Genomic DNA, 26,565 nt, shown 5'->3' with positions numbered 1-26,565 from the left:
CGTGGCTGTGAAGAAAAACTCGAGACCGAGTGATGGCCATCCGTCATTTATAAGAGTATTCGTAATTTTTATCTTTAATATTTAGTGGACTGTACTCTTAATCGCATAAATTCCCAACAGATCCATCAATACGAATTGATTCTTGGCACCTCCTTCCGCCGAGCCACTCTGTTGTCAGATAACCTGCGATGTATCTGTTGAGATTGGTGCCTTTAAGAATAATAACTGTTTTGATTGTGTTTTATCGCCGTATAATCTTTCAAGCATCTTTCATTCATTAACGTTAAGGTTTTCTTAGCATAGTATTTGCACGTTTTAACGACTCTCTCTCTCACTAACAACCATCGCGTTACGCGGGATCCATGTGCCGTTGTCAAGTGAAATCAGACAATCATTGATGATACTGTATTGATGCCGTGTTGACGTTCCGGGATTGAGAGTTCGCATACTATATCATAGTTGAGGTTGAATTAGTAATAAATTGATTAATACAGAAGTGGTTGTGTGATTCTTTCCTGAACTATGCATAAGATCTGCTTCTGCGTTGAGATCTGAACTTGGTGACCTTAATAAACACACTAACACATACTCAGTAAATGTTAAAGCGATAACGGGGCGAACCGGGGACCTAAATAAGCGAGAATGAGACGAACCTAGACAACGAGGCCGAGTTAATCTAAGTTAATCTTGTATACTTACACCACACCTGCATAACTGCATACGATTAATTGCCTTATTCCGATCGATAACCCACCCTCGTCACCGAGGCGGGGTCTGGTTATCATAACGACTTGCATTATCATAATTACACCCACTCGCATAATTACTACAATTACCTCTCGAATTGGCATAATTAAATGTGCGTAATTACATGGATTAAAGTATTTCCGGATAATTACACCTTTGGCCAAATTTCGATTGATTATTATTATTTTCACTGAATATTCATAACCCACATATACAACATAATAATTTCACCCACGCACGCATACAACACATCAAAATTTTCACACCCAACATATACAACATAATGGGGGCGTCGCCCGGGATTTCTCGCAGACAGTTTGTGCATGAATTCAGGAACGAATCACTGTTGTGTTAATCAAAGTGTTGTGAACTAACGTTGCCTTGTGATTATAAACGGGCGTAAAACCAAACAAAACGCGCTCTGAAGGGAAATACCAGAGTAGCAGAGTATAACAAAGACAGCTGGGCTGAAATTATTTGCTCGAGTTGAACTGACGCATCCTGTGATACAATTGTGTATAAGTACTCTGAAAAGGAATGTCAAAGTAACTCCTGCCACTTGAGATGATAGGATTAAGAATAATTTTTGAATGGGTGACGGGGTACGGGGAGCTCGTATTAAAACGTACCGACCAATCTGTTACAAAGCAGTACAGTCAGAGAGACATATGGGGAGGGAGCGGTATCGATAACACGAACACACCTCGGGGGAAACTAATTGACTGGATAAAATGTAACAGAGGCGAACACGATGCAAAAGCTGCAGAGATGGCAGGACAGGACTCATTCCTCCTCACACAGGCATACAGTCAGGGATGGTGGAATAAAGGAAAATTTGGAAAGGAAACAGGAGAGAAATCGTCTCTAATAAACGAGGGAAAATGTCCTCACACCATCGTAAGGGAGGAGAAATCAGGGCTCGCGACACCAGCGAAACTCACAGACGTGTATCCACAGAATAAATATGGAAGTAACATTAAATCACACTCATTCGAGAGAAGGGATGGAGAGATACATATGCAAACAAAAACATGTGAGATTGACAACTTCACAGGTAGAGGGAAGCGAAATGTTAAAGTAAAGTCGACAGGACGTGTTCCGCTAAGGGCAGAGAAAAAAACTGAAGGGAAATGGCAACACGAGCGACATGGCATTGGGCGCGCACACAGAAAATGCACACCGCTTAATCACGCCCCACACAGAACAGATAAAAGTGACAGATTGCCTGATGATAACTTGTTTGATGATGACGCTGACGGCGATCAACTTTCGGAATACTTTTTCAACAGTAAAACCCTTAAATTGATGGACAAGGCTCTAGTCAGAATTCCCGATTTTGACCCCCACAATAAGTCCATGGATATCCACACACATATCGCGACAGTGGAAGAGGAGGCAATGATTAGAGGGTTGATGAGACGGGATGAAAAAGCGAGTTTGTTGAAACGAAGCTTAAATAAAGATTCTATTACATGGGTAAAGTCACTACCACACAAGGTTAGAAATGATTTTAAACAACTGAGCCTGGCAGTGATTCGGAAGTTTGGAGAATATTCGACACTCACTGAGGGGTTTTATGCTGTAAAATCGATGACCCAGGGCATGGACCAAGATCCACGTGACTACCTCGTACAATTTAAAAGAGCGTATTACGCAGGCGATGTGAATCAATACCACGAAGGAGATAAAATGTTTAAAATTATGTTTTTTGAATCCTTGAGCCCAGAGATTACCGAAAGGGTAAGAATGGTTTTGAATCCAGAAACCGCATCCTTACGCCGCATAGAGAGCAAGGCGTACATGGCATGGTTATACAGAGCTAAGAATCATAATTCGGATCCAGAACACAGGGAGAGGGATAAGGAACCCAGCCTCTCAGAGAGGAATAAAAATCACCGAGCAGTCCCACAATGCAGGACGGAGCAAACAAACACGCACACATGGCAAAATAACCCGGAGAGAGGTTGGCACGAGAATGAGAGCGGCATAAAGCCGAACATTCAGGAGAATCGTAGGGGGGGGAGGTTCAGAACAGAACCATATCAACACCCCATCCCACGACACACGCAAGGTTCAAATTACGCACAGAGATGGCGAGATAACCATCCAGCGGGAAGGGGTTACACAGACCGCGGAGGTATGGATGCGAACATTCAGAGGAATCGCAGGATGGGAGGTCAAACACAATTGATCCAATTCCGACCAATTCCTCCACCGGCTATACCAGGAGGGAATAGAGGAATGACACAGAATGCGGTCCAAAGACATGATGAACGACCCACAGTGAGCGCGAGCGAGCGGCCAACGCGCGCCCCACCCGCCGAGATATTAAACCCGAAACTCAATGAGAAATACGGGCAGGCTGCAGGTGACAGGGCGGGCAAAGGCGTGGACAGTACTCCCGTAAATGACGCGCGGATCGAATACAAGGACAGGGTTGCATTGAAGCGTGATCGGACAGTACAAAAACCGACAGCAGGGACACGCCCTGAGGAGCGCAGGCATGAGCCTTTGAATGGAAAATATCCAAGGGAAACCAAAATTTATGTGGATCGGAGTGCTAAAATGGAGACGAATGTCCATGACGTATCGGGAATGGTGTTGGAATCCAACACACTCGTAAAAACAAAGAGGGCAACATTACGAGGGACATAATTAAACCGACACACTGACTCGGCAAATGTGCATGTAATCGCAGAGAGAGCGAATGCCAGTGATGACGGAGTAGAGAAGTTGGTTGTGTGCGCGAATTCCGATTATGTGCAGCACAATTTTACACCCCACACTCCCACGACGCGAGAGAGTGAGAGGGGAAATTACAAAAACGAACCGGAAAACCGTGATCGAATGATCAAAGTGATAAGTGGTAAACCAGACACTCAGAACTTGGTAAAAAGATTGCCAGGATGTAACAGGAGGGAAATAACGCAAAAATGCGTTCGAAACCGCTACATAGCGTTTCCCAGGATTTAACAAAAACAAAAAAATTAATATCCGTCGGAGTTATGAGGGATGAGAACCATGTAACTGGTGATATCGATGTTCAAGTTTTGTGGGTTTTTTTTGTTTATTTCAAATGTAATCTTGTTAAGATTGTGATACATGCGCGCGCTTTGGAAGGAATGCGTTATGGATTAGTACCGATGTTTAACGTGGTGTTTTATTTTTTTTTTGCTTATTTCAAAAGTAACCATGTTACGATTGTGATACATATGCGCGCGTCGTAAGAAATAACCGCCGAGAGTGAGGGTGGCTTATAGATTCATAACACAAAAAAAGGGGCATTTACTTGGTTTGGAAATTCGCCAGTGGCCAAATCGACCCCTGATGATAATTTTCAAACGGCCGGATTGTTGTGTCTATTTTTTTTTTTAATTAAGAACAATTCAAAAAAAATATAATAATTTTTTTAATTTATATATATACCTTTTTTTTAATTAATTAATGAAAACAACTCACTTCTCCTCACAAGAACACCAGGAATCCATGAAACATGGAGGGCGGTTAAAGTGTTGAGAGTTCAGTCACAAAGAGGTCATGGACATCCAAATGGACAAAAGATGTATGGACTAGCCTCCCAAGACATCTAGAGATACAGATAAGGGCAGAATAAATAACGGTTGAAACTTCGCGTTTTCTTAACGTTTTCCGTACCGAAAAGTAGAAACTTAACAAAGATAATTAACCAACAAACAATAATTTTTTTATTATTATGTGTTTCCTACCTACACGACCTTCCAAAAAAATAAAAATAAAAACTAAAGAGTACGAATTCCAGAAAGCTTAAGTGGAAACATAATAACGCTTAACCTTAGGACATAAAAATTAACTCAGAATAAAACACCAATCTCTGGGGAACTAAACTAATGGGCATATCACACTACGATAATGTGTAACATGTTTTCCAGGGAATGGCAGCCCTCCTGCTCACGCTCCTGCTAACGTACCTTGCCAAGCTAGCAGGGATAGAGCCAAGGCCTGATGATGCCACCCAAGAATAACCGTAGAAACTATCTTTTAACGATATCTCCTATAACACGTAGTCAATAGAATAATTTCTCCCTCCCTTATCGTGTTACCTTCCTTTAGAATTTTTTTTTTCCTCCTCTCTCTTGTCACATATAACCATGTAAAGTTGTGACACGTACGCGCGCGTTGTAAGGAAATAGCAGCAAAACTTGAGGACAATCGATGGTTCATGATGGAAGAAGGGTATACAGATTTTTTTTTAAAATAACCCGTGGCCATTTGACCACTGGTCATTTTTAAAAGGGCGGCATGTTGTATCCTAACCCTTCTTCCAAACTTGATATTTTTATATATTATCATCATTGATATATAATGAATGAAAACACCCCAAAAAGCAGCAAACTGCAAAACACCAGGTGTTGTTAAGTAATGAACTGGAGGAGGGCTAGGATGACAGAATTTGCAACCTTGCTTCAAGGAAGGAGGGGGCCTGATGAACGGGCATATGTCACCCGTGCAGGCGGCAGAGACAGTGGGAGAGTCAGCCAGACATAATTAAGGCAAAAAGCCAACCATCTTGCATGGTTTTAAGGAATTAAATTATTAAATCCAGGGTGAGTGGTCAAATGAAGTGGGTCAGCAACGCTGGGTGCACAGGGGAGGGAGCTGATTAACAACCCTGTGCGTCTGAACGTGAGGGGGCCTTTGACCTGAAATTAAGAATAACACTCCCAGAGCAGAAGGTTGGATGACCACAGTGAGACGAATAAGAGCGTTGTATATCAAGGATGCAGACTCAGCTGAATAACAAGGCTGCGGAGGTCACCAAAAGTTCGCGTTCGCCTAGTTAAGTCGAAAAGCTCAATTATTCTGTATTGCTATTAAAGTAACGTTAAAGTCAGAATTTAACAACAGGGTAGGCTAAAGTTATTGATATTCACACCCACTCCAATTAAACCAGGCCACAAGTTACGCCTACTGAACCATCACCATCATTAAGTCAATATGAAATGTTATTTCCATACTTTAAAATACAACTCGACCCAAAGCATATGACAATCAGAACCTTCCTAAGTCAAAATTGAATCGCACCCAGACAGGAGCGAATAGTCGATATAAGGTTGAAGAGGGAAGGAAATTAAGAGCACGGCGAACTGCAAACGTAAGCAAAAAGCCGGGAACAACACACCAGCCAGCAACAGCAAGTCGGGCTTCGACAGGCCATAAAAGTAGGAATGATAACTCCCGGGGTCAGGGGACATCAGAAAAAGCAAGCAGACAAAAACCAGAACTGACTCCAAGGTTCAACCGCCCTCACCTACAAGGAGTGACGGAAATTAATGAGGCCTTGAGTTAACGGCGTCAGCTGGACAGCAACAACAACGGCGAGCAGAGACAGAGTGAGGCAAAAACCTGCGAGGCTATGAAATGCAACTTCATGTCAGTGAAGCCTGACCAACAAGTTAAGTTAATGACATCACAATACATAATATCGTACATAACATCAATGTTAACGCTATTCACCGTCAACTATATTCCGCTTATATAACCATGCAGACACCAAGGAATACGAATTCCTAGGATCAAGAAACTTACCCCTTAACCTAAGATATCGGAAATAAATTAATAATAATAAGCCTATGCATGAAAGACAAAAGTAAAACTTATGAAAAGCCAGGATAGCGGGATAAATCACCACCAGGTCGAAATAAAATACATAATAAAAGAGCGATGCTAAACCCAGGGTCGGAGAGAAAGGGAGATCCCGGCCGTCTTTGTATCCCCGCAGCGCGGGATGGGAGTGTGTATGTGCTCGGGGAGGCACCTCCACTTGAGTCAAGCACCACGATGGGAAACGACACACCTTAGGCTACATACAGAATCATAACTGGGAAATGGTAAGGGACAAATGTTAATTTAAAACTTTTAACCATGTCTTTGTGTGCTGTGAGGATCGGAGGGAGTGTGCCCCTCCCTCCAGGTCGTGCAACACGGACAGAGGTGCCTATGAGACGATTTGTAACGTCTGTGTTTTGGTTCATGAAGAAGGCCAAACAAGAGATAATATCGCACCCAGACAGAGAGACGACTTCGAGGCAATTTGTAACATCTGATTGTTTGCTCATGGATTTTATGGAGGGAGTATGACAACGGAAAATGCCGTGGGTGATGCACACAAGGACACGGACGTACGGACACACACATGAACACACATACACACGGACAGATCCTGACACAGTAAATCAAAAGAAACCCCGCCTTGTGGGCAGGACCAAAAGGGATTTTTCGGCATAAAAGAAAGGACTCTGAGCATTGGAAACCAGTTCGACCAGGGGAGTCAACTCATCACGAGTTCGACCAGCGGGTCGGCTCCGGAGCGAGCTCGACCGAGCGGGTCGGCTCGACTCATCTTCAGCTCGACCGAGTGGGTCGACTCAAGGGCGAGCTGTGACTAACGGGTCGGCTCGACTCTTCAGCTTCTGGGACTCAGCCGAGTTCAGCCGGCTCTCGGGGCTCGACTCGAGCGGCTCCCCGTCTCCTCTGCAGGCGGGCAAGACCCGCTTGACAGCTCAACCTGCCGCGTCAGAGGCCCCTGCTGGCAGCCAGGGTCGCGGTCTGGCGACGAGAGGACGACGGTGCGCTGCGAGCGAGCTGCGGGCGCCACCTACCGACCGGGTTCCGAACTACGACAGCGTATCAACAGGCATCCAACCAATTCCCCACGGCGACAGAGGAGCGACTAATACGTATGACGCGCACCGCCCCCTCACCACACGACCACCAGGCGTTTGTTTGACATAAAGAACCGACTCCAAACACTGACTATTGAAGACAACTCTTACCACTCAAACCCACTCGAACCCATAAGCCATCCGTGGCTGTGAAGAAAAACTCGAGACCGAGTGATGGCCATCCGTCATTTATAAGAGTATTCGTAATTTTTATCTTTAATATTTAGTGGACTGTACTCTTAATCGCATAAATTCCCAACAGATCCATCAATACGAATTGATTCTTGGCACCTCCTTCCGCCGAGCCACTCTGTTGTCAGATAACCTGCGATGTATCTGTTGAGATTGGTGCCTTTAAGAATAATAACTGTTTTGATTGTGTTTTATCGCCGTATAATCTTTCAAGCATCTTTCATTCATTAACGTTAAGGTTTTCTTAGCATAGTATTTGCACGTTTTAACGACTCTCTCTCTCACTAACAACCATCGCGTTACGCGGGATCCATGTGCCGTTGTCAAGTGAAATCAGACAATCATTGATGATACTGTATTGATGCCGTGTTGACGTTCCGGGATTGAGAGTTCGCATACTATATCATAGTTGAGGTTGAATTAGTAATAAATTGATTAATACAGAAGTGGTTGTGTGATTCTTTCCTGAACTATGCATAAGATCTGCTTCTGCGTTGAGATCTGAACTTGGTGACCTTAATAAACACACTAACACATACTCAGTAAATGTTAAAGCGATAACGGGGCGAACCGGGGACCTAAATAAGCGAGAATGAGACGAACCTAGACAACGAGGCCGAGTTAATCTAAGTTAATCTTGTATACTTACACCACACCTGCATAACTGCATACGATTAATTGCCTTATTCCGATCGATAACCCACCCTCGTCACCGAGGCGGGGTCTGGTTATCATAACGACTTGCATTATCATAATTACACCCACTCGCATAATTACTACAATTACCTCTCGAATTGGCATAATTAAATGTGCGTAATTACATGGATTAAAGTATTTCCGGATAATTACACCTTTGGCCAAATTTCGATTGATTATTATTATTTTCACTGAATATTCATAACCCACATATACAACATAATAATTTCACCCACGCACGCATACAACACATCAAAATTTTCACACCCAACATATACAACATAACCCTCTTATTTGATCTCTAAATGTAATACAATGAATATGTTGAACAGTTTGTATTACCTCAGGAAGTCTCATTTCCTACTTGAGTTGTGACATATGTAGAGTACTCGTTTTGTGAAAAAGGGGAAGGCGTGGGAACAGCAGGGAAATTACGTGTTTCAAAGCTCACAAGTCGCTTTCCAGATCGTAATTTCCATGTCATAATTTGACATTGCAGAAAATAAAGTTATACATTTGTTTTACTTAACTTTACCTTTAGAGATGGGTAATGGTATGAATGTAATTGCATTACAAATGGTAATATGTTGGTAGAAAAAAATTACGAAACGATCAGCATTTGAGCAGTAGTAAATGCATAAGAAAACAATACAAGATTTGTCGTGAAACCACAATGAGCTGGCCAGATTTCGTCGTTTAACCCCTCAAACACCCGTTATAGCCAAATAAATCAAACTGCCGTGTGTGCAAGTGTAGTGGTGGTATTGACGTGCGCCGACTGTGACAGTGATGGATCACGGGGCGGCGCGGGGTGCGGGGTTGGGCACGCGTTGTGGGCGTGGTGTGGACGCGCGCGCCGGGAGTGACAGATGACGGGGCGGCGCGGCGTGGGTGGTGAGGCACGATGAGATGTGGGAAAAGAGGATCGTAGCCAGCGCCCGGCGATTGGTCGAATAAGTGGGTGCTCGCAGCGACGTCCGCAGGTGGGGTATAAAGGGGGACGCGCGGGAGCACTCGGGGAGAGTTACCCAGTTGAAGACCCGAAGACGGAGCTGAAGACCTAGTGCCCCGAGACCCCTAGTCCCGCCGTCCTTGTGGGGACCGGGGCCCTGTGTGGCTCGGAGGCGAGGCTGTGGGACCCGGGGTCCGACGCCCCCGTGGGTCGGGCTGGGGACCCACAGTCGAGACGGATACCCCGGGCAGGGAGTGTCCCGAGTAGCTCAGTGGCGTTAGTCGCCGAGTAGCTAAGTGGATGTTGGTCATCCGAGTAGCTCAGTGGCGTTAGTCGCCGAGTAGCTAAGTGGGTGTTTGTCACCCGAAGTACTAAGTGGATGTTGGTCATCCGAGTAGCTCAGTGGGCGTTAGTCGCCAAGTAGCTAAGTGGGTGGTTGTCACCCGAGATACTAAGTGGGTGTTTGTCACCCGAGATACAAAGTAGGTGTTAGTCACCTGTGAACGAGTTTGATAAAATAAAGAGTGTGTTACCCGTGAAGTCGTCTCCCGCCGAGTTACTACATTACACAAGCATTAAACACCAATTATTATTGATTAGTTCAAAAGTGAATGGAAGGAAAAATCTCACAACGAAATTAACAATTAAATGCGACGTTTAGCTTGAAACCACGCACAGCATCCCCAGCTCATGAAACCTGGAAAGTCAGAATAACCGTGTCACCTGATCTGGTGTCTTAAACAGGTGGTATCACGACGTGGCCAAAAATGAATTATGAATATTGGCTGAAAAAACCTCCATGGTATGGGAAAAGCTGGTTTCCATGCCATGACAATAGTTACAGTATTTTCCCGCATATAACCCGTGGGGTATACCACTTTTACAAACAAAACAAGACCCTGCGGGGTATATGGAGGTGCGGGCTATCCCAAAAATATTTTACACGTGTGACATGTCATAACTCGTTAAAAATTTTCATGATAGGACGATCCACTATGCAACACTTACCTTTGACTAAAGCACTGCTGAATAAACCACTCACACTAAAATTGCACGTTATCACGTTTTAAATGAATTGTTTATGCAATTAAACGACAATGTTTGAAGTGCGCGCACTGTTAACCGACGACGGGAGAGCTGGAAGGAGAGAGAGGTGGGGGTTGGGGGGTGGGGGGGTTGGGGGGTTGGGGGGTGGGTTTGGGGGGTGGGGGATTGGGGGGTGGGGGGTTAGGGGGGTGGGGGGGTTGGGGGCGAGGCGACGGAGTTACCGTAGTTCCGCTATTATCTGCGCAGAGCGCAATCTACCAGTGCTAAAACTGTACTTATCTACCAGTTATGTGTTACTTATTTATTCGATATTTACTTTTGTTACTTATTACTGTTTTAAGTTCACTCGTTTCCGGTTAGTTTGTTTTCTTTGTGCACGTTATGATTTTAATGTTAACAATTGATAGTGGAATGTATTACAAATGTAAACTTCATATTAATGATGGAATTAAGCTGCGGTAACGACGTTAAATATATGAATGCACGCGGGGTATATGGAGGTGCGGGCTATCAGAATTTTTGTTTTACACAAAACGCTATTTTGCGGCGTATATGCGTCTGCGGGTTATATGCGTATGCGGCTATATGCGGGAAAATACGGTAGTTGGAGCTCAATCAGGTTTGGCCTGGAACCTCCCGCTCACAGCCAGTGGGGTCAATATACAAGGGAAGGGTGAGGACATAGCAACCACCCGTTGGCTTCCCACAAAGTCGTAACTCCTTTTATTGGCCCCTAGAAGTATAAGGAGCTAACTCCTGACCAGGATTTGAAAGCGTGACTCTCCAAGTGCAAACTGCGCACTCTAACCGCTACGCTACCCAATCAAATGAGTGAGCAATAATACAAATTATTACATACATTAATTGTTGTCGTTACATGTGCAACAAGATTAGCGGAGCTTTCTCTGATTAACTGCCATTGCGTGTATCGGCACCATCACGCTTGGAATACATTATAATCAGATGGTACAGTAGTTGGAACGTGCCTAAAGCACGTTCCAACTACTGCCTAAATCACGTTCCAAATCATTGAATGACTACTGTATATGAAGGTACAGTATAGATTCCCGCAGCTAAACAAAACACGCCACCACAAAAAAACAGGAACGACAGCAATTACTCATGTTGTAAAGTTAATAGCATAGCTGTGCTATGTGGTGGACAACAGTGCATTACAGCAAAATCAGGGCTCCCTTGTCTATGCCCTCACCTTCAACAACCTGCACTAACCATCATGGTGAAGTACAGTAAAAAAAAACACGATCCTCATCCAGCAGTGCAATGAAACAGTGCCGTGCATGTGCAAAAGCACCGTTTAATAATTGTTAAATACAATAAAATAACGTTCAGCAAAACTACTGCACTTCCTCATTTTCGAGACTGGTATATATATCAGTTACCCTGCACACACTTCCTGCTCATTGCATCAGTTGTGCTGTGGAAGAATCTATATTTCTGATCAAGGTATGCAAACGCATTTTCTATTTCACCTGAAAACAATGTTACGACGTGTTGTTATACCGTGAACCACATATAAGCATGACATGTTACTATTGCATTTTCTAGGCCTCAAATTTCCAACCACTCCGTTATACAATGGATTGTCGAATGCCATGTTAAAGATAGTCAGTACGTCCCTTTCATTGATATTAATACATGATTTGTCAAAAAATACTTTCATGCAATAAAACAACGTTGTGTATGTATGATTAACTGCTTTCGCACCAGACGTAGCCAACCATGCTACTCGGAGGTGCCCAATAAATCCTTACCGAATCTCAATGCTCTTAGTCATAAGTCTGAATTTGCATCTAATTAAGCATTGCCATCTGTGTTTGCGTGAAATCAATATAGTTCTACCATGACTCGAAGATATTGTGTTGAACTTACTAGAAACGTTTTGATAGACCTGAGATAAGAAATATGTGGTCTGTGGATAAGGTGTCAACCCTACATGTAAATGGATTATTTACTGAAACCTAGGGGCCACTGAGACCTGAAGTCTCCATTTCAAGGAATAAATGGGTAAACTACTTGACTAATTCCTATTTAGAAAATGTTGCATGTGGGTGGAAACCACAATACACACGTAAAACACACATACTGTGCACTTATAAACCGATAGGTTAGAAACACTCTTTTATGCTGCCAGCTACTGGCCTCATTATATGGCACCAATTTAGTGGTTCTCCCCAATGGGTGTAATATACAGAAATCATCGCTATGTGCGAGTTCTGGATTGGCGAATTTTGCATATTCGCGAGTTTACGTAGTGCGGGACCACCGACACCTGGGAGGTGCGCGCAGAATGTTGTTACATTTGAAACTGTCTGATAAGATTAAGAAAACCCTCTCAGCTGTCCACTTAGTCCCGCAGTGATCCTGCTCTGAACTCGCTATTGTGCATTTTTTTATGTTTACGTACTTGCTTGTTAACTGCCCTTAATCATGGTTATCAAGCGCCCAATGAGTGGAAAGTGTGTCTGCTGAAAAAAAAGCAGAAGTGATGAGTTTAAGTGAAAAAAGTGTGAAACTAGATATTTGTCAGTGCGTCTGTGGTAAGCGACATTTTGGTATAAACGAATTGACTGTGAGGTCCATTAAAAAGAATGTGAATGCAGTCAATGAAAGTGTTGTGTCATCATGGGATCTCCCTTGCCAGTCATACTATAAGAATAGGTTTTACTCTTTCTGGCAATAAAACAGGTGTAAAGATGTTAAAAACGCCAAACAGAAACCTTTTGCAAGGAATCATGTCTGCATTAACCACATATACTTGTGGTGAACATGCAAACAAAATACATGCTCTGGTAGTATATGTATTGTCTTTGAAACTGATTGGTCCACACTAGAGACAACTTTCTTTAGAGCCTAGTCTCAAACAGTGTTAGACCAGAGGACGCCAAAAGGCGAACAGCACAAACACAATGCACTATCAGGACATTGAGAGCTCAAGACATTGTAGCTGCTCACCCCGAGCTCTCAAAACATGCAAACAACATGCTGTGATAATATATGCATTGCCTTGCAAAAGGTTATCTGGTGTTTTAACATCTTAACACCTGTTTTTTTGCCAGAAAGTGTAAAACCCAATTCTTATTTTTCAGTCTATGGATTGTCGGCATGTGCCACGACAGTCAGTCAAATTTGCTGGGGATAAAAATCAGGGGGTTCTTACATGGTTTTTTTTATGAGCAGCTGTTGGTTATCACTGGGAAGACATGTGAGGGCTGTGTGTTTATGGGAGGGGGGGAGAGACGATGTGGATGTTATTATGTTGAGGGGGAGCGTATGGAACGGAGCGTGGGAAAAGCAATAGCAAGGTGGAAGAGAGGGTGGGAAGATTGGTTTAAGTAAAGCGCAGGTGGAATTTGAGATAGGGCAGTAAATAAGGTGTTAAAAGTGAGGTCAAAGGAGTCACGCAAGAGCATGGGGGGAAGGGTAGGTTCAGTTGGATTGAGAAACTTCTAGAAGACAGGTGGGGCTAAGTGGTGAGTGGCGGGAGGGTGAGCAAAGTGCGTGAAGCAGAGACGGACGAGCAGTGAGTTGGGTTGGTAGATTATCGAAGTTAAGAAAATATTAAAGTTACCCGAACATACATTTCCAGTCAGGGTGAGCATGTAACACTGTTTTTCTTGTCAACAGTTGCCTCCTACTGTAGACGTAGTTACAGAGGTGGTTGTGCAAGGAGTGTGGACACGTCTCATCTTATCCATATGTTTGAGAAATTGACCCAGGCATCGTGAGTGTGCCTTCGTGCGACAGTTCGCAACACAGCCAATGTTACCCAAGTCACAATAACCATTCCATCCATACGTTATATCTGTCAGACACCGCTGTTGCACAGTGAATACTGTAAGGACACGTCAACCGAATGACAGGCCGGGAGCAAGGGATAGGCACAGCTGCAAAGTAACCATATTCGCCACTGACACATTATCATATCACTGAGCCATTGGCAAGTACATTGTCTGACAAGCCTAAGCTCTAATAATACAAAACACGTTTTCAGCTGGGGGACGTACCCGTAATATATCTCGCAAATTCCCTTTGAACAGAATGAAGACTGACCTGAAGTGGAGAGACATGAAGTTAATTTTCTTCTTGTGTCTTCTGAATGGTGTGCCCACTGCTGGAAAGCACCCAGAGATTCGTCGCTGGTGGCCCAGCACTCTGCCTTGTGAGGTCAAAGTGTCCCAGAAAACAAACACATCCGATGCGGACATTAAACTCTCCTGCAACAATAGAAATTTGTATAACGTGCCAAAGAACATCCCAGCAAACACCACAATATTAATCTTAAGTGACAATAATATCAAGCTGGTTAAACGAGAAAGTTTTTTCGACTGTAAGGTACAGTATTTTATAACATTAACATGCATCTTGTTGTATATGTCGGGTCTTGAAAATGTATAAAAAATAATACAAATTAAATAAAAATGGAAAAATGCATAATGATTCGAAATTACATAAATGTATGTAATTATGTACATAATTTATGCCAAATATGGATGTGCAATTGTATTAAGTTATGCGAATGTATGTGATTATTTATATGTATGCAGTTACGATAATTAGGCTCGGCTTCGTTGCCTAGGGCTGCATTATCAATCGGGATAATACAATGAATTGTATGGAGTTAGGCAAGTGTGATGTAATTATGCTAAATTAAGCTCGGCTTCGTTGTCTAGGGTCGTATTATCAATCGGGATAATACAATTATTCTTGCTTTAACATTTACTGATTATGTCTTAGTGTGTTTATGTCAGGTTCTTATAATTAAGATTATTATGCATGAACTTAGGAAGGCACCACTCAGACACTTCTGGGTTAAGCAATTTAAATTTCTAATAAAAAAAACATGGCATTCTAATATGCGAACTCTTATGCTTGGAATTGTCAACACAGTACTCCTGGAGATGTTATCCTCATTGATCCGTACATTTAACCCTCAATGATTACGTTTGTTAAACTGGGTAACAGAACAATCAATAAATTCCTCAGAGTAACGCGAGCATACGCGGCGATAGGAAAAAGTCCTTAAAATGAATGTAACAATATTTATACAAACAGTAATGAAGGGACCTGTTCCTAAAGAAAGAGTAGTTATCAATTAATTGGCAAGATTATGCAATTAACAAAAACGAATGACTAAAATACTTCTAACAATCGTATTCATGTAACTCAACGGGCAGCAATGCTTTTCACGATTAGTTGATATTTAACGCACCACCTTGGAATGGCAACCCTTCTTGAAACACAAAGATAACTTTTTGGAACAATTTTATTAGTCCCGATATGCGTGTTGTGTGCGTGTGTCTTTTTTGCCACTTGTTGACTTGGCAGCTTACGCGGTATGGCGTTCCTTGTGCTGAAAATACCTCGGGTTCCCAGCAGGGCCGGTGGGACGGCGTGTGTGTGTATTAAACACACGGCGCTCTTGCCTGCGCCATTCCTCTTGGCGTTGCAGCTCTCCACTGCTGGTTGAGTTGGCGCGATGCTCGCCGTCGACGGTGCGCGATGATTCCGTCGTCAGATAGCACGCGCAGCTCACCGCTGGTCACCGTTCCTCACTCTTGTCTTGGTTCCCAGCTGGTGCTTGTCGGTGTGTGTGTGGGTCGAACCCACGGCGCTCTCGCTGGCGCTGACACTCCTGCTCACGGGCGGCTGGTCAGGCTCTTTCCCCTGCTCCGTGCTCTCTCCTTGATCGTGCAGCTGCCAGCTTCACACGGACACCCGCCCTTACTTCAGGGCTGCGCTGGCTCGGGCTCTTTCCACTGCTCCGTTCTCTCTCCTTGCTTCCTCCGTGCTCTCTCCTTTATCGTGCAGCTGCCAGCTTCACACGGGCACCGCTGGTGCCTCTCCCGCCCTCACTTCAGGGCTGCGCTGGTTCAGGCTCTTTCCACTGCTCTGTTCTCTCTCCTTTCTCTCTCCTTGCTTTTACCCTTGGCGTGCAGCTACCAGATTCACACGGGCACCCGCTGGTGTCTCTCCCGCCCTCACTTCAGGGCTGCGCTGGCTCAGGCTCTTTCCACTGCTTTCCGCCCTTACTTCAGGGCTTCGCCTTGTCGTTGCTCAAATTTCGTGCTCTTCGCCTTCTTCCAAGAGGGCTCTTGCTGTAAGCTGCTCGTCGCTGGCTGGATCACTCACTCTAAAAACTTGTAAATTGTATTAGCACACCTCTTACACAACTCTGATAGCTTAGTACTGTACAACTTATCACAATCCCCGATTCTGCAAGCAACTCAAAACATCAGGATAAATATAGAATAAAACTTTCAGCGATACTCTGTCGGTTCATGCCGAACTCAGCTCTTAACAACACATTGTCCCTTCTCTCTACGAGACACGACACCCATGGTTGATCTCGAGGCCATGCCCCGGAGCCTGCCCCTTTGCAAGACTGAATTGCATGATCTCTGTCCATGCTTAAATGTGAAATTCTCTCCCCTCTTTGCGCGTCTCTTGCGAAAAAAAAACAGATGCTCTCTGTCTCGTTCTCCTCCCGTGGCCGCAGCGGCCTGGCTGCCCCCTTTTTGTTTTCATTCTCCCCCCCCTCTTCATAGTGTTTGTTATCTCGAGGCCAGACACCCTTCATACGTATTTTATGGCTACCATGTGTTTGTGTTAAATTGTTGGAAGACAAAGGTGGCCGGGGAGGCTCTGATTTCATGGAATACATATTATCTAGTCTTGTGTGTTGGACCTATTTTTGTATCTCTTATTAGTTACTCCCAGTCAAATATCACGTGGTTATTATTTGGTTTATATGTAATGCCCCTCGTTGTTACCACCCTTATTCCAAGGGTTTGCCAAGCTTTGTTGTAAGTCTGTGTCACCAGGGATCGGTGTTTTATTTTAGAGTTATATTTTGATATCCCGAGGTTGGAGATATAACCAAGCCCTCACTTTCTTGACTGCCAGAATTCACATTCCTTGGCTCTCTTGGTGAAGTTACATGGATAGCAAGATGCAATACAAAACAATATGAGTTGAATAAGGGTGAAATAAAATAAGTAATAATAAAGCCACTAATATAGACTGCAGTCTATAACGTCGATTTGTTCTTTTTACTGAGTTTCAAACTTTTACCGTTAAATAAAGCGCCAGTTGTAATGTCCGTTTGTCTCTGCTATGTGCTTTGGAGATTTGTTTGTGAACTGTCCAAAACGTCCGGGGAGGTCATGTCATACGGTCCTTTGACAATCTGGAGATTTTGCAGATAGTTGTTAACCTTCCTTTGCCCCGGAGTTTGTTATTTAATGGCCTTTTACGACCTCCAGATGCTTGGTGCTTGTGGGAGGGTGTTTTTTATTATTATTTTAAAATATATATTGGCAGTATTATTTTTAATATAAATTTTTGAAAAAGGCCTTTATATACAACAATCTTAATTACAAGCAGACATGCCACTTTCATTATTTACAGTGTATTTCAAGTGTTCTCTATGAGATCCATTAAAAATATACTGTGAATACAAGCTGTGAAAGTGTTGTGTTATCATGGGATCTCCATTGCCTTTCTAGCAATAAAATAGGTGTTATGATGTTAAAAACACCAAACAGAAACCTTTTGCAAGGAATCATGTCTGCATTAAACACATATACTTGTGGTGAATATGCAAACAAAAAAACATGCTCTGGTCTTATATTGTCTTTGTGTTTACACCATTGGAACCTCATTTGCCAGTAAAAAATATGATAATTGTTTTTTTACCCTTCTATCTGGCAACAAAACTGACACCTTTTTTTTTTACAAGGAGTCATGTTTGCATAGACCACAATACCTGCAGTCATAATGCAAACAAACACATAACTCTGATAATGTATGCACTGTCCTTGAAGTTGATTGGCCCACATCCGAGACAGCTTTCCTTAGAGCCTGGTCTCACATGGGTTGGACCAGATGACGCCAAAAGGCGCACAACTCAAAGACAATGCACCATCAGAGTATGAGAGCTTGGGGTAAGAATTAACACCATTGGAACCTCATTTGCCAGTAAAAAATATGATAATTGGTTTTTTACCCTTCTATCTGGAAACAAAACTGACACCTTTTTTACAAGGAGTCATGTTTGCATAGACCACAATACCTGCAGTCATAATGCAAACAAAAAACATAACTCTGATAATGTATGCACTGTCCTTGAAGTTGATTGGTCCACATCCGAGACAGCTTTCCTTAGAGCCTGGTCTCACATGGGTTGGACCAGATGACGCCAAAAGGCACACAACTCAAAGACAATGCACCATCAGAGTATGAGAGCTCAGGGTAAGCATTTACACCATTGGAACCTCATTTGCCAGTAAAACTATGATAATTAGTTTTTTATCCTTCTATCTAGCAACAAAACTGACACCTTTTTACAAGGAGTCATGTTTGCATAGACCACAATACCTGCAGTCATAATTCAAACAAAAAAACATAACTCTGATAATGTATGCACTGTCCTTGAAGTTGATTGGTCCACATCCGAGACAGCTTTCCTTAGAGCCTGGTCTCACATGGGTTGGACCAGATGACGCCAAAAGGCACACAACTCAAAGACAATGCACCATCAGAGTATGAGAGCTCGGGGTAAGAATTTACACCATTGGAACCTCATTTGCCAGTAAAAAATATGATAATTGGTTTTTTACCCTTCTATCTGGAAACAAAACTGACACCTTTTTTACAAGGAGTCATGTTTGCATAGACCACAATACCTGCAGTCATAATGCAAGCAAAAAACATAATTCTGATAATGTATGCACTGTCCTTGAAGTTGATTGATCCACACCCGAGACAGCTTTCCTTAGAGCCTAGTCTCACATGGGTTGGACCAGATGACATACATTATCAGAGTTATGTTTTTTTGTTTGCATTATGCCAGTAAAAAATGATAATTGGTTTTTTACCCTTCTATCTGGAAACAAAACTGACACCTTTTTTACAAGGAGTCATGTTTGCATAGACCACAATACCTGCAGTCATAATGCAAACAAAAACATAACTCTGATAATGTATGCACTGTCCTTGAAGTTGATTGGTCCACACCTGAGACAGCTTTCCTTAGAGCCTAGTCTCACATGGGTTGATAATGTATGTCATCTGGTCCAACCCATGTGAGACTAGGCTCTAAGGAAAGCTGTCTCAGGTGTGGACCAATCAACTTCAAGGACAGTGCATACATTATCAGAGTTATGTTTTTGTTTGCGTTTTAACTGCAGGTATTGTGGTCTATGCAAACATGACTCCTTGTAAAAAAGGTGTCAGTTTTGTTTCCAGATATAAGGGTAAAAACCCAATTATCATATTTTTTACTGGCAAATGAGGTTCCAATGGTGTAAATGCTTACCCCGAGCTCTCATACTCTGATGGTGCATTGTCTGAGTTGTGTGCCTTTTGGCGTCATCTGGTCCAACCCATGTGAGACCAGGCTCTAAGGAAAGCTGCCTCGGGTGTGGACCAATCAACTTCAAGGACAGTGCATACATTATCAGAGTTATGTTTTGTGTTTGCATTATGACTGCAGGTATTGTGGTCAATGCAAACATGACTCCTTGTAAAAAAAAGTGTCAGTTTTGTTGCTAGATAGAAGGGTAAAAAAACAATTATCATGTATTTGTGTTGTTCGCCAAAGGCCTGATAGTTCATTGTCTTTGTGTTGTTCACCAAAAGGCGAACAACACAAAGAAAATGAACTATCAGGACATTGAGAGCTCAAAACATTGTAGCTGCTTACCCCGAGCTCTCAATGTCCTGATAGTGCATTGTCTTTGATGTGTTTGCCTTTTGGCACCTTCTGGCAATCCCTGAATGTAAACATAAGCACAAAACTACTTTTTAATGCAGATGTGTTTGGTTGATTTGTTTACCTTCCTTGTACTTGTGTAGTGAGTCCAACTGAGTCGCAGACGTTGTCTTGGGAGCAACACTATTAATTAAGCAACTTCAACCTAACATCACACAATCTACACTCGGGTATCGGATGCCCATCTAACCACGCTACGGCAGAAGTAGACATGGTTCGCTATCCTGGCCCGGACCACAAGCTGGGGCCCGGACCACGTGGCTAGAGGCTTCGTCTCCGCGACGTCGATCTTCTTCACACCAGCACACGAAGAACCCCGAGCTCCTCACGGGGCCCCCGTTATATCCCCCTGGGCTAAGGCTGGCTCCGCCCTTCGCCCCGCCCACCTTCCAGATCTCTTGAGCTCTTTCTCGAAGGCTCCCGAGAGCTCTTTTAGACCACATGACCGCCCAGCAGCCCCTGTCCACCAGTGGCGCCCCTCCAATATCCGGTCATGTGTCAGCAGGTCAACCAGCGTATCATGCCCCAACGTAACCCTGGCTGGCTGACTCTCCCTCTCGCTCCCTCACTGGGAGCCCACACCGCACATTGCTCGCGGTGCCTCCACGCTGACCAGCGCTCACCCAAGCCCCGCTAGGGCTGGTACTACACCCCGTAAGCAGGCTACACATAATGTTAACACATTATCCACCGTGGCTTCGTAAGCCCGGCACCACACAGTGACAATCACAGTCACTACATTACCACCCCCCCCCCCCCCCGTAGCTTCCAGCCGTCTGGCTGCCAACTCTCCCCCAAGGAAGCAACCGACGTACAAATATACAGAACATAACAACAAGTGTGCTCCAACAAACAAAACAACGCAATAAATTACCCAACCCAACTGTACAATATAAATACGAAAAAAAGAAAAAAAACGAACAAACAACACAATAATCGCACGGAATGAGATCCCCACAATCAAAATCTCTTACCCACAATGTGTAACAACACCTGTGAGCTCGATGGCGAGCAGGATCAGCCAAATACTCGCCATGACTCACGCGAGTGCGACAGCTCTTGACGGTGTGGGAGTGTGCAATGCGCGGGGATCACGCGAATCGAGTCTTTGAACGAGAAAAACAAGCGCACTCTCTGGGCGCTGGCAATCGCGATAGGGCATCGGTGTTCATATACCGAGAACCCTTACGATATGTGACATTGAATTAAAAATCCTGCAGGATTTCGAGCCAGCGTGACAATTGACTGGAGGACTGGTCCACACACAGCGCGTACTGGAACGCCGCGTGATCGGAGCGCACCTCAAAGTGTCGCCCGTAAAAGTATGGCCGATATTGTTGCACAAAAACCACAATGGCCAACAGTTCCTGGCACGTTACGCAGTACCGCTGCTCAGCCGGAAACAGCACCCTGCTGCCATACGCAACCATGTGCTCCACGCCATTTATTACTTGGGATAACACCGCACCAATGCCGGTATTACTGGCGTCCGTGTTCAAAATGAACGGCAACGAAAAGTCGGGATAATGCAGGGGAGGGGCGTTAACCAGCCCATCACGAATAGAGCAGAACGCAGCCTCCTCCTCCTACCCCCAATTAAAATGTTGGCCCTTTGCTGTCAGGGCGTGGAGAGGTTTAGCTACAGACGCGAACCCCGCGACAAATCTGCAATAATAAGAGGCAAAGCCGATAAAACTGCGCACCTCGCTGGCAGAGGTGGGGGTCGGCCATGTCCGAATGCAAGCAGTTTTCTCGGGGTCTGTCGCAATACCCGATTCGCTTACTATGTGGCCCAAGTATCGAACAGATTTTTGGAGCAGATGGCATTTTTGGAGCTTGAATTTCAGGTCGGCCGCATGCATCTTAACGAAAACAGCCCACAGGCAATCCAAATGCTCATCGAACGTGCGGCCGAAAACAATGACATCATCTAAGGAGATTAGGCACGAATCCCACTGGAGGCCAGCCAAAACCAATTCCATCAACCTCTGAAAAGTGGCCAGCGCAGAATGGAGCCCCATCGGGAGCCAGTTAAACTGGAACAACCCTTGCGGTGTTTGAAAAACCGTCTTGGGCCTTGAGGCCTCGTAAAGCAGCAACTGCCAAAAACCCAACAAAAAGTCAAGGGTGGAAAAGAACCGCGCGCCCACCAGAGCATCCAACAAATTCATGAAAGAAACTTTGTTAAGCTTTCGGAAATCGACACAAAAACGCAGACTGCCATCGTGCTTCTTAACAAGGACGATCGGAGCACCCCATTGACTGGTGCACGGCGAGATGATATCCACGGCCAACATTTAATCCACATGCCGCACGAACGTGTTCCTTTTCAGCTGGACTCAGGCAGTAAGGATTCCCGTGCCAATATGGTGGCTTAACAGGGACGTGCGACCTATATAAAAATTTACTTTCACTAATAATGTCCGAAAACTCCCGCAGGAGCGCTCTCACCTTCCCCGTTTGCCCCATGGATAAATCGCTGCATTCCAAGCATCCATGCCTCATCCACATTCCGAGGTCCATGAGACCGAACGCCGACCCTGATATTCCCCACGACATCTGCTTCCGGACATGCCGGAGACGCATGAGCGATCACGGAACCCTCCTGAATGACCGTAGTGTCCGACCCGGCATTAAGGACTTGAATAAACAGTGCCTGGTCCCGGGAGACCAGCGTCTGAGCCGCTACGAGTGACATCCCCCAACTAAGCTTATTCGAGGGACCCAACACAATACCGTCCCCCACAGTGCACGCATCGAGCGGTTTACGCAATCGAAGGGGCACCAACATTTGCGCACCGGGCGGAATCCAGACCGTTCGGCACGCAAGTGCTTGCACCGTGGCGTTAGCAGAATACATGCAGGTCAGAGATGGAAGAAATGCCATACGCTGTCCCGACGGCAATTCCAAATAGCCTTGGTCGAGACAAATCTACAGGGAAATTTTGCCGAGATAATCAGTCCCCAGCAAGCACGGGACAGCCAGGGCCGTAGAAACCAAAACATGGCCCAACAATGAGACATCGGCAATGCGCAACTCAACAGAAATCCGACTGATTATCCCCAACGATCCGCCGATGGCGGTGAAACACAGAGCATCCACCGGCTCCAAAACCCAACACCGGAGGGGCAAAATGTTGTTAATTAGTTTGAAAATAATAGTTGAAGATGCGCCGGTGTCAACAAGCATGCAAACTTCAACCCCCTCAACGAACCCAAGCACGGCCGACGACCCCACGGTCGCTGCGATCACGTGATGAGCCAGCTCCGACCACTGATCTGGTTGGAGCCGCCACGCCTCGCGAACATACACCAACTCCCCCCGAAACCACGCGCGACCCTGACGCAAATCGGACCCCCCCGATGGGTGAAGTGAACACCGGGGCCAAGTGTGAGGTGTGCCGCGATTCGCCTTAGGAAGCAGGGAGTCGTAGGAAGGTGTACGTCCCAGGGGCCGCCGTCGAGGAACCCGGCAGCCCAACAGAACGTGCCCCGGCAGGCCGCAGTTGTAGCAGGTGACCCGTCCGCTGTTGGACTGGGACGAAGCAGACCTCGGCCGCCACTGGTCGTCCCGCCACCGATCTCCATCACCCCGACGATCGCCGCTCCGCTGATGCAGCGAGCACATGGAAGACGCGGAGCACGCCACCAACACCCTGTCATGTTGCAAGGTCTGCTGCACCTGTATGCACTTGGCGATCTTGAGCGAAGACACCTCCCCGTCCTCGGCGGGAAGCAGAGTATGGAGATCCTTGGCGAGTCCCAACATCTTCTCGAGAACTAAGGCGTCAAGGCCATCGTAGAACATTTTCGGGAAGGCGGCATTCGCCAGCGCCAAGGGAACACTTCTGTAGGCGAGAGCCTACTCACCGTCCCCTTTTCCGCCTCACGGCAAACTTCTGACGGGTGTTCAACGCCTGCATGAGGGTGGACCTCTTGAACAGCGGAATGGCGAGGAATGTCGCCAAAGCATCATCGTCGAGGGCGGCGGGCAGTGCCTTCAGCGCGTACGACTCCGACCATCCCGCCAAGTCGGCATTTGTGAGAAATCGCCGCTTAAATGCCACCAAATCGCCGCTGTCAGCAACAAATTATTTAATGAAGGGCAGCTGACGGCGGAGCGACTGGACGTCGATCAACGAGGACGTCCCCACTTCAAGCTTGGCGGGCTCAGCGCTCCCCGCTGGCGGCAAAATGGCGCCCGCTAGCGCGGGCAATGGCAATAGCATTCCTTTTGTGAAATGGTGTCCGAGTCGCCCCGTCCAGACAGCTCCACCGCCCCATCCTTCGCCGTCGAGGGTAGGGACCGCATCTCGACGAGAATGGAGGACGCTGCTTGGAGGAGGTCAGCGAGATGGCCGTGCGGATCCCTGACGAGCTCCTCCAGTGAAGGCGAGGCGCTCCGCGCCCCAACTGCGCCCTGCTCTGCCGGCAGCGCCTCTGCTCCTTCCTCGGCGGCCGTGGGCAGAATCAGCTCGTCTTCATCATCCGACGCCCGTAAACGAACTCTGCGACGCATAGACATGATTCGTCTACCGCTAGCTACAGTCTAGCAAGTTGGCCACTTCCGACACCAGTTGTAGTGAGTCCAACTGAGTCGCACACATTGTCTTGGGAGCAACACTATTTATTAAGCAACTTCAACCTAATATCACACAATCTACACTCAGGTATTGAATGCCCATCTAACCACGCTACGGCAAAAGTAGACATGGTTCGCTATCCCGGCCCGGACCACAATCTGGGTACCGGACCGTGTGGCTAAAGGCTTCTTCTCCCCGACGTGGATCTTCTTCACACCAGCACACGGAGCACTTGGAGCTCCTCACGGGGCCCCCGTTATATCCCCCCTGGGCTGGAGTTGGCTCTGCCCTTCGCCCCGCCCACCTTCCAGATCTCTCGAGCTCTTTCTCGAAGGCTCCCTAGAGCTCTTTTAGACCACATGACCGCCCAGCAGCCCCTGTCCACCGGTGGCCCCCCTCCAATATCATCCGGTTACGTGTCAGCAGGTCAACCAGCGAATCATGCCCCAATGTAACCCTGGCTGGCTGACGCTCCCTCTCGCTCCCTCACCGGGAGCCCGCAACGCACACTGCTCGCGGTGCCTCCGCGTTGACCAGCGCTCACCCAAGCCCCGCTTGGGCTGGTACTACGCCCCGTAAGCTGGCTACACAAAATGTTAACACATTATCTGCCGTGGCTTCGTAAGCCCGGCACCACACAGTGACAATCACAGTAACTACACTTGTGTTGTGTAGTAACTCTTGACACCAAGCAGGATTGTAGAACCACAAGGAGATGGAACTTCAGGTAAGGGCTTACGCCAGTTTAATAACACTCTTCACACAACTCTGTGTACTGCACACTCACTGACTAGTTACACTCTACACTCAAAGCCTACACCCGTTATGGTGCGCGTCAAAACTCTGGCCTGCACGTAGAACTTCTTACAACTATCTACGCCCCGGTACGGCTTCCCTTGCCTACTTCCTCGTCTACCCCGGGCAGAGTCTCACCCATCACCGCCCGGCGACGAGGTGAGGCCTCTACCCCTCTAGCCTTTCTACGGCGGCGGCTGGGGTGTTCCTACGCAGGCTTTCGTTCCTCTTCCCATGGCGGCCACTTCATTCTCCCTACGGCAACCCCACCTTCGTCCCGGGGTCCCCCTTAAGTACGCCGCCGCCTCGATGACATGACATCATCACATCACGTCATCCCACTCCTCTACATATGATATGACGTCATCCCACTACTCCTCGACACTTGCACCACTATCATGTTTTTGTCCTGTTTGTTGTTGTAACGTTCTGACCTCGTGTCCCTACTGGACATCTATGAAAAGAGCTGTATAGCTCATCAGATTCCTACGGCAGTATAAATGAATATTCTGATGTATGTGAGTCCAATTATGCAAAATTAACATCTGTAATTTAAAAAATCGCGTTACCGGTATTTACTTTGATCCACATTGCTCACTGTAGCTATTAGGTTGCGCGGAAGGTACCACTCGCTCAGTGAGTGGACGATACCAACAGTTTCGCATGGACTTATACATTTAAACATAAAAACAACCAATAAACATCATAATAAAATAAGTGCAACTATTATTGTACAATTATGAACAAATTACAATTTATATCAACAGAATATGGTTACGTTTTATTTGTAAAATTGTGAAATAATTGGATATAATCACCCCTGTGGTTGATAATGGTTTATCCGCGGGTTTTAGCGGAGAAATGTTTTAAATATATTTTATTCAATTGTAATTAAACTTTAAAATATACGTCTTAAATATACAAATACTTTTTTTTGGTGTGTTAACATCCCGATTGTAAATGTTGTTTTGACCAATCAACAGGCGTTAAAGAAGGAGCGTTACCACGACACACGCACAAAACTATTAACTTTTATATATAGACGTTTTACATTGACTT

The 26,565-nt window shown here is 45.5% G+C and overlaps 1 protein-coding gene and 1 long non-coding RNA gene across 2 annotated transcripts in view; one reads left to right on the top strand and one right to left on the bottom strand.

The window, feature by feature from the left end:
- The window catches only part of LOC144722907 (uncharacterized), a 62,411-nt gene extending 45,535 nt beyond the window's left edge, over nt 1-16,876 (bottom strand). Inside the window, exons 1-2 of the long non-coding RNA XR_013586110.1 lie at nt 15,717-16,876; nt 14,407-14,512 (exon numbers count right to left, since the gene is read on the bottom strand). This is a non-coding gene — a long non-coding RNA (uncharacterized LOC144722907). The remainder of the gene's footprint in view (nt 1-14,406; nt 14,513-15,716) is intronic.
- Nucleotides 11,741-26,565, top strand: part of LOC144722905 (toll-like receptor 7) — a 34,615-nt gene continuing 19,790 nt past the window's right edge. The window contains exons 1-2 of the mRNA XM_078601320.1: nt 11,741-11,799; nt 14,394-14,688. Coding sequence (XP_078457446.1) covers nt 14,395-14,688 — 294 coding nt within the window. The 5' untranslated portion in view covers nt 11,741-11,799; nt 14,394. The remainder of the gene's footprint in view (nt 11,800-14,393; nt 14,689-26,565) is intronic.

This window comes from Lampetra planeri, chromosome 16, assembly GCF_965212315.1.
Source record: "Lampetra planeri chromosome 16, kcLamPlan1.2.h2, whole genome shotgun sequence".
In the NCBI taxonomy this organism is placed as follows: domain Eukaryota; kingdom Metazoa; phylum Chordata; class Hyperoartia; order Petromyzontiformes; family Petromyzontidae; genus Lampetra; species Lampetra planeri.
The sequence above is the reverse complement of the archived record's forward strand: the minus strand, read 5'-3'. Positions and strand labels throughout refer to the sequence as shown.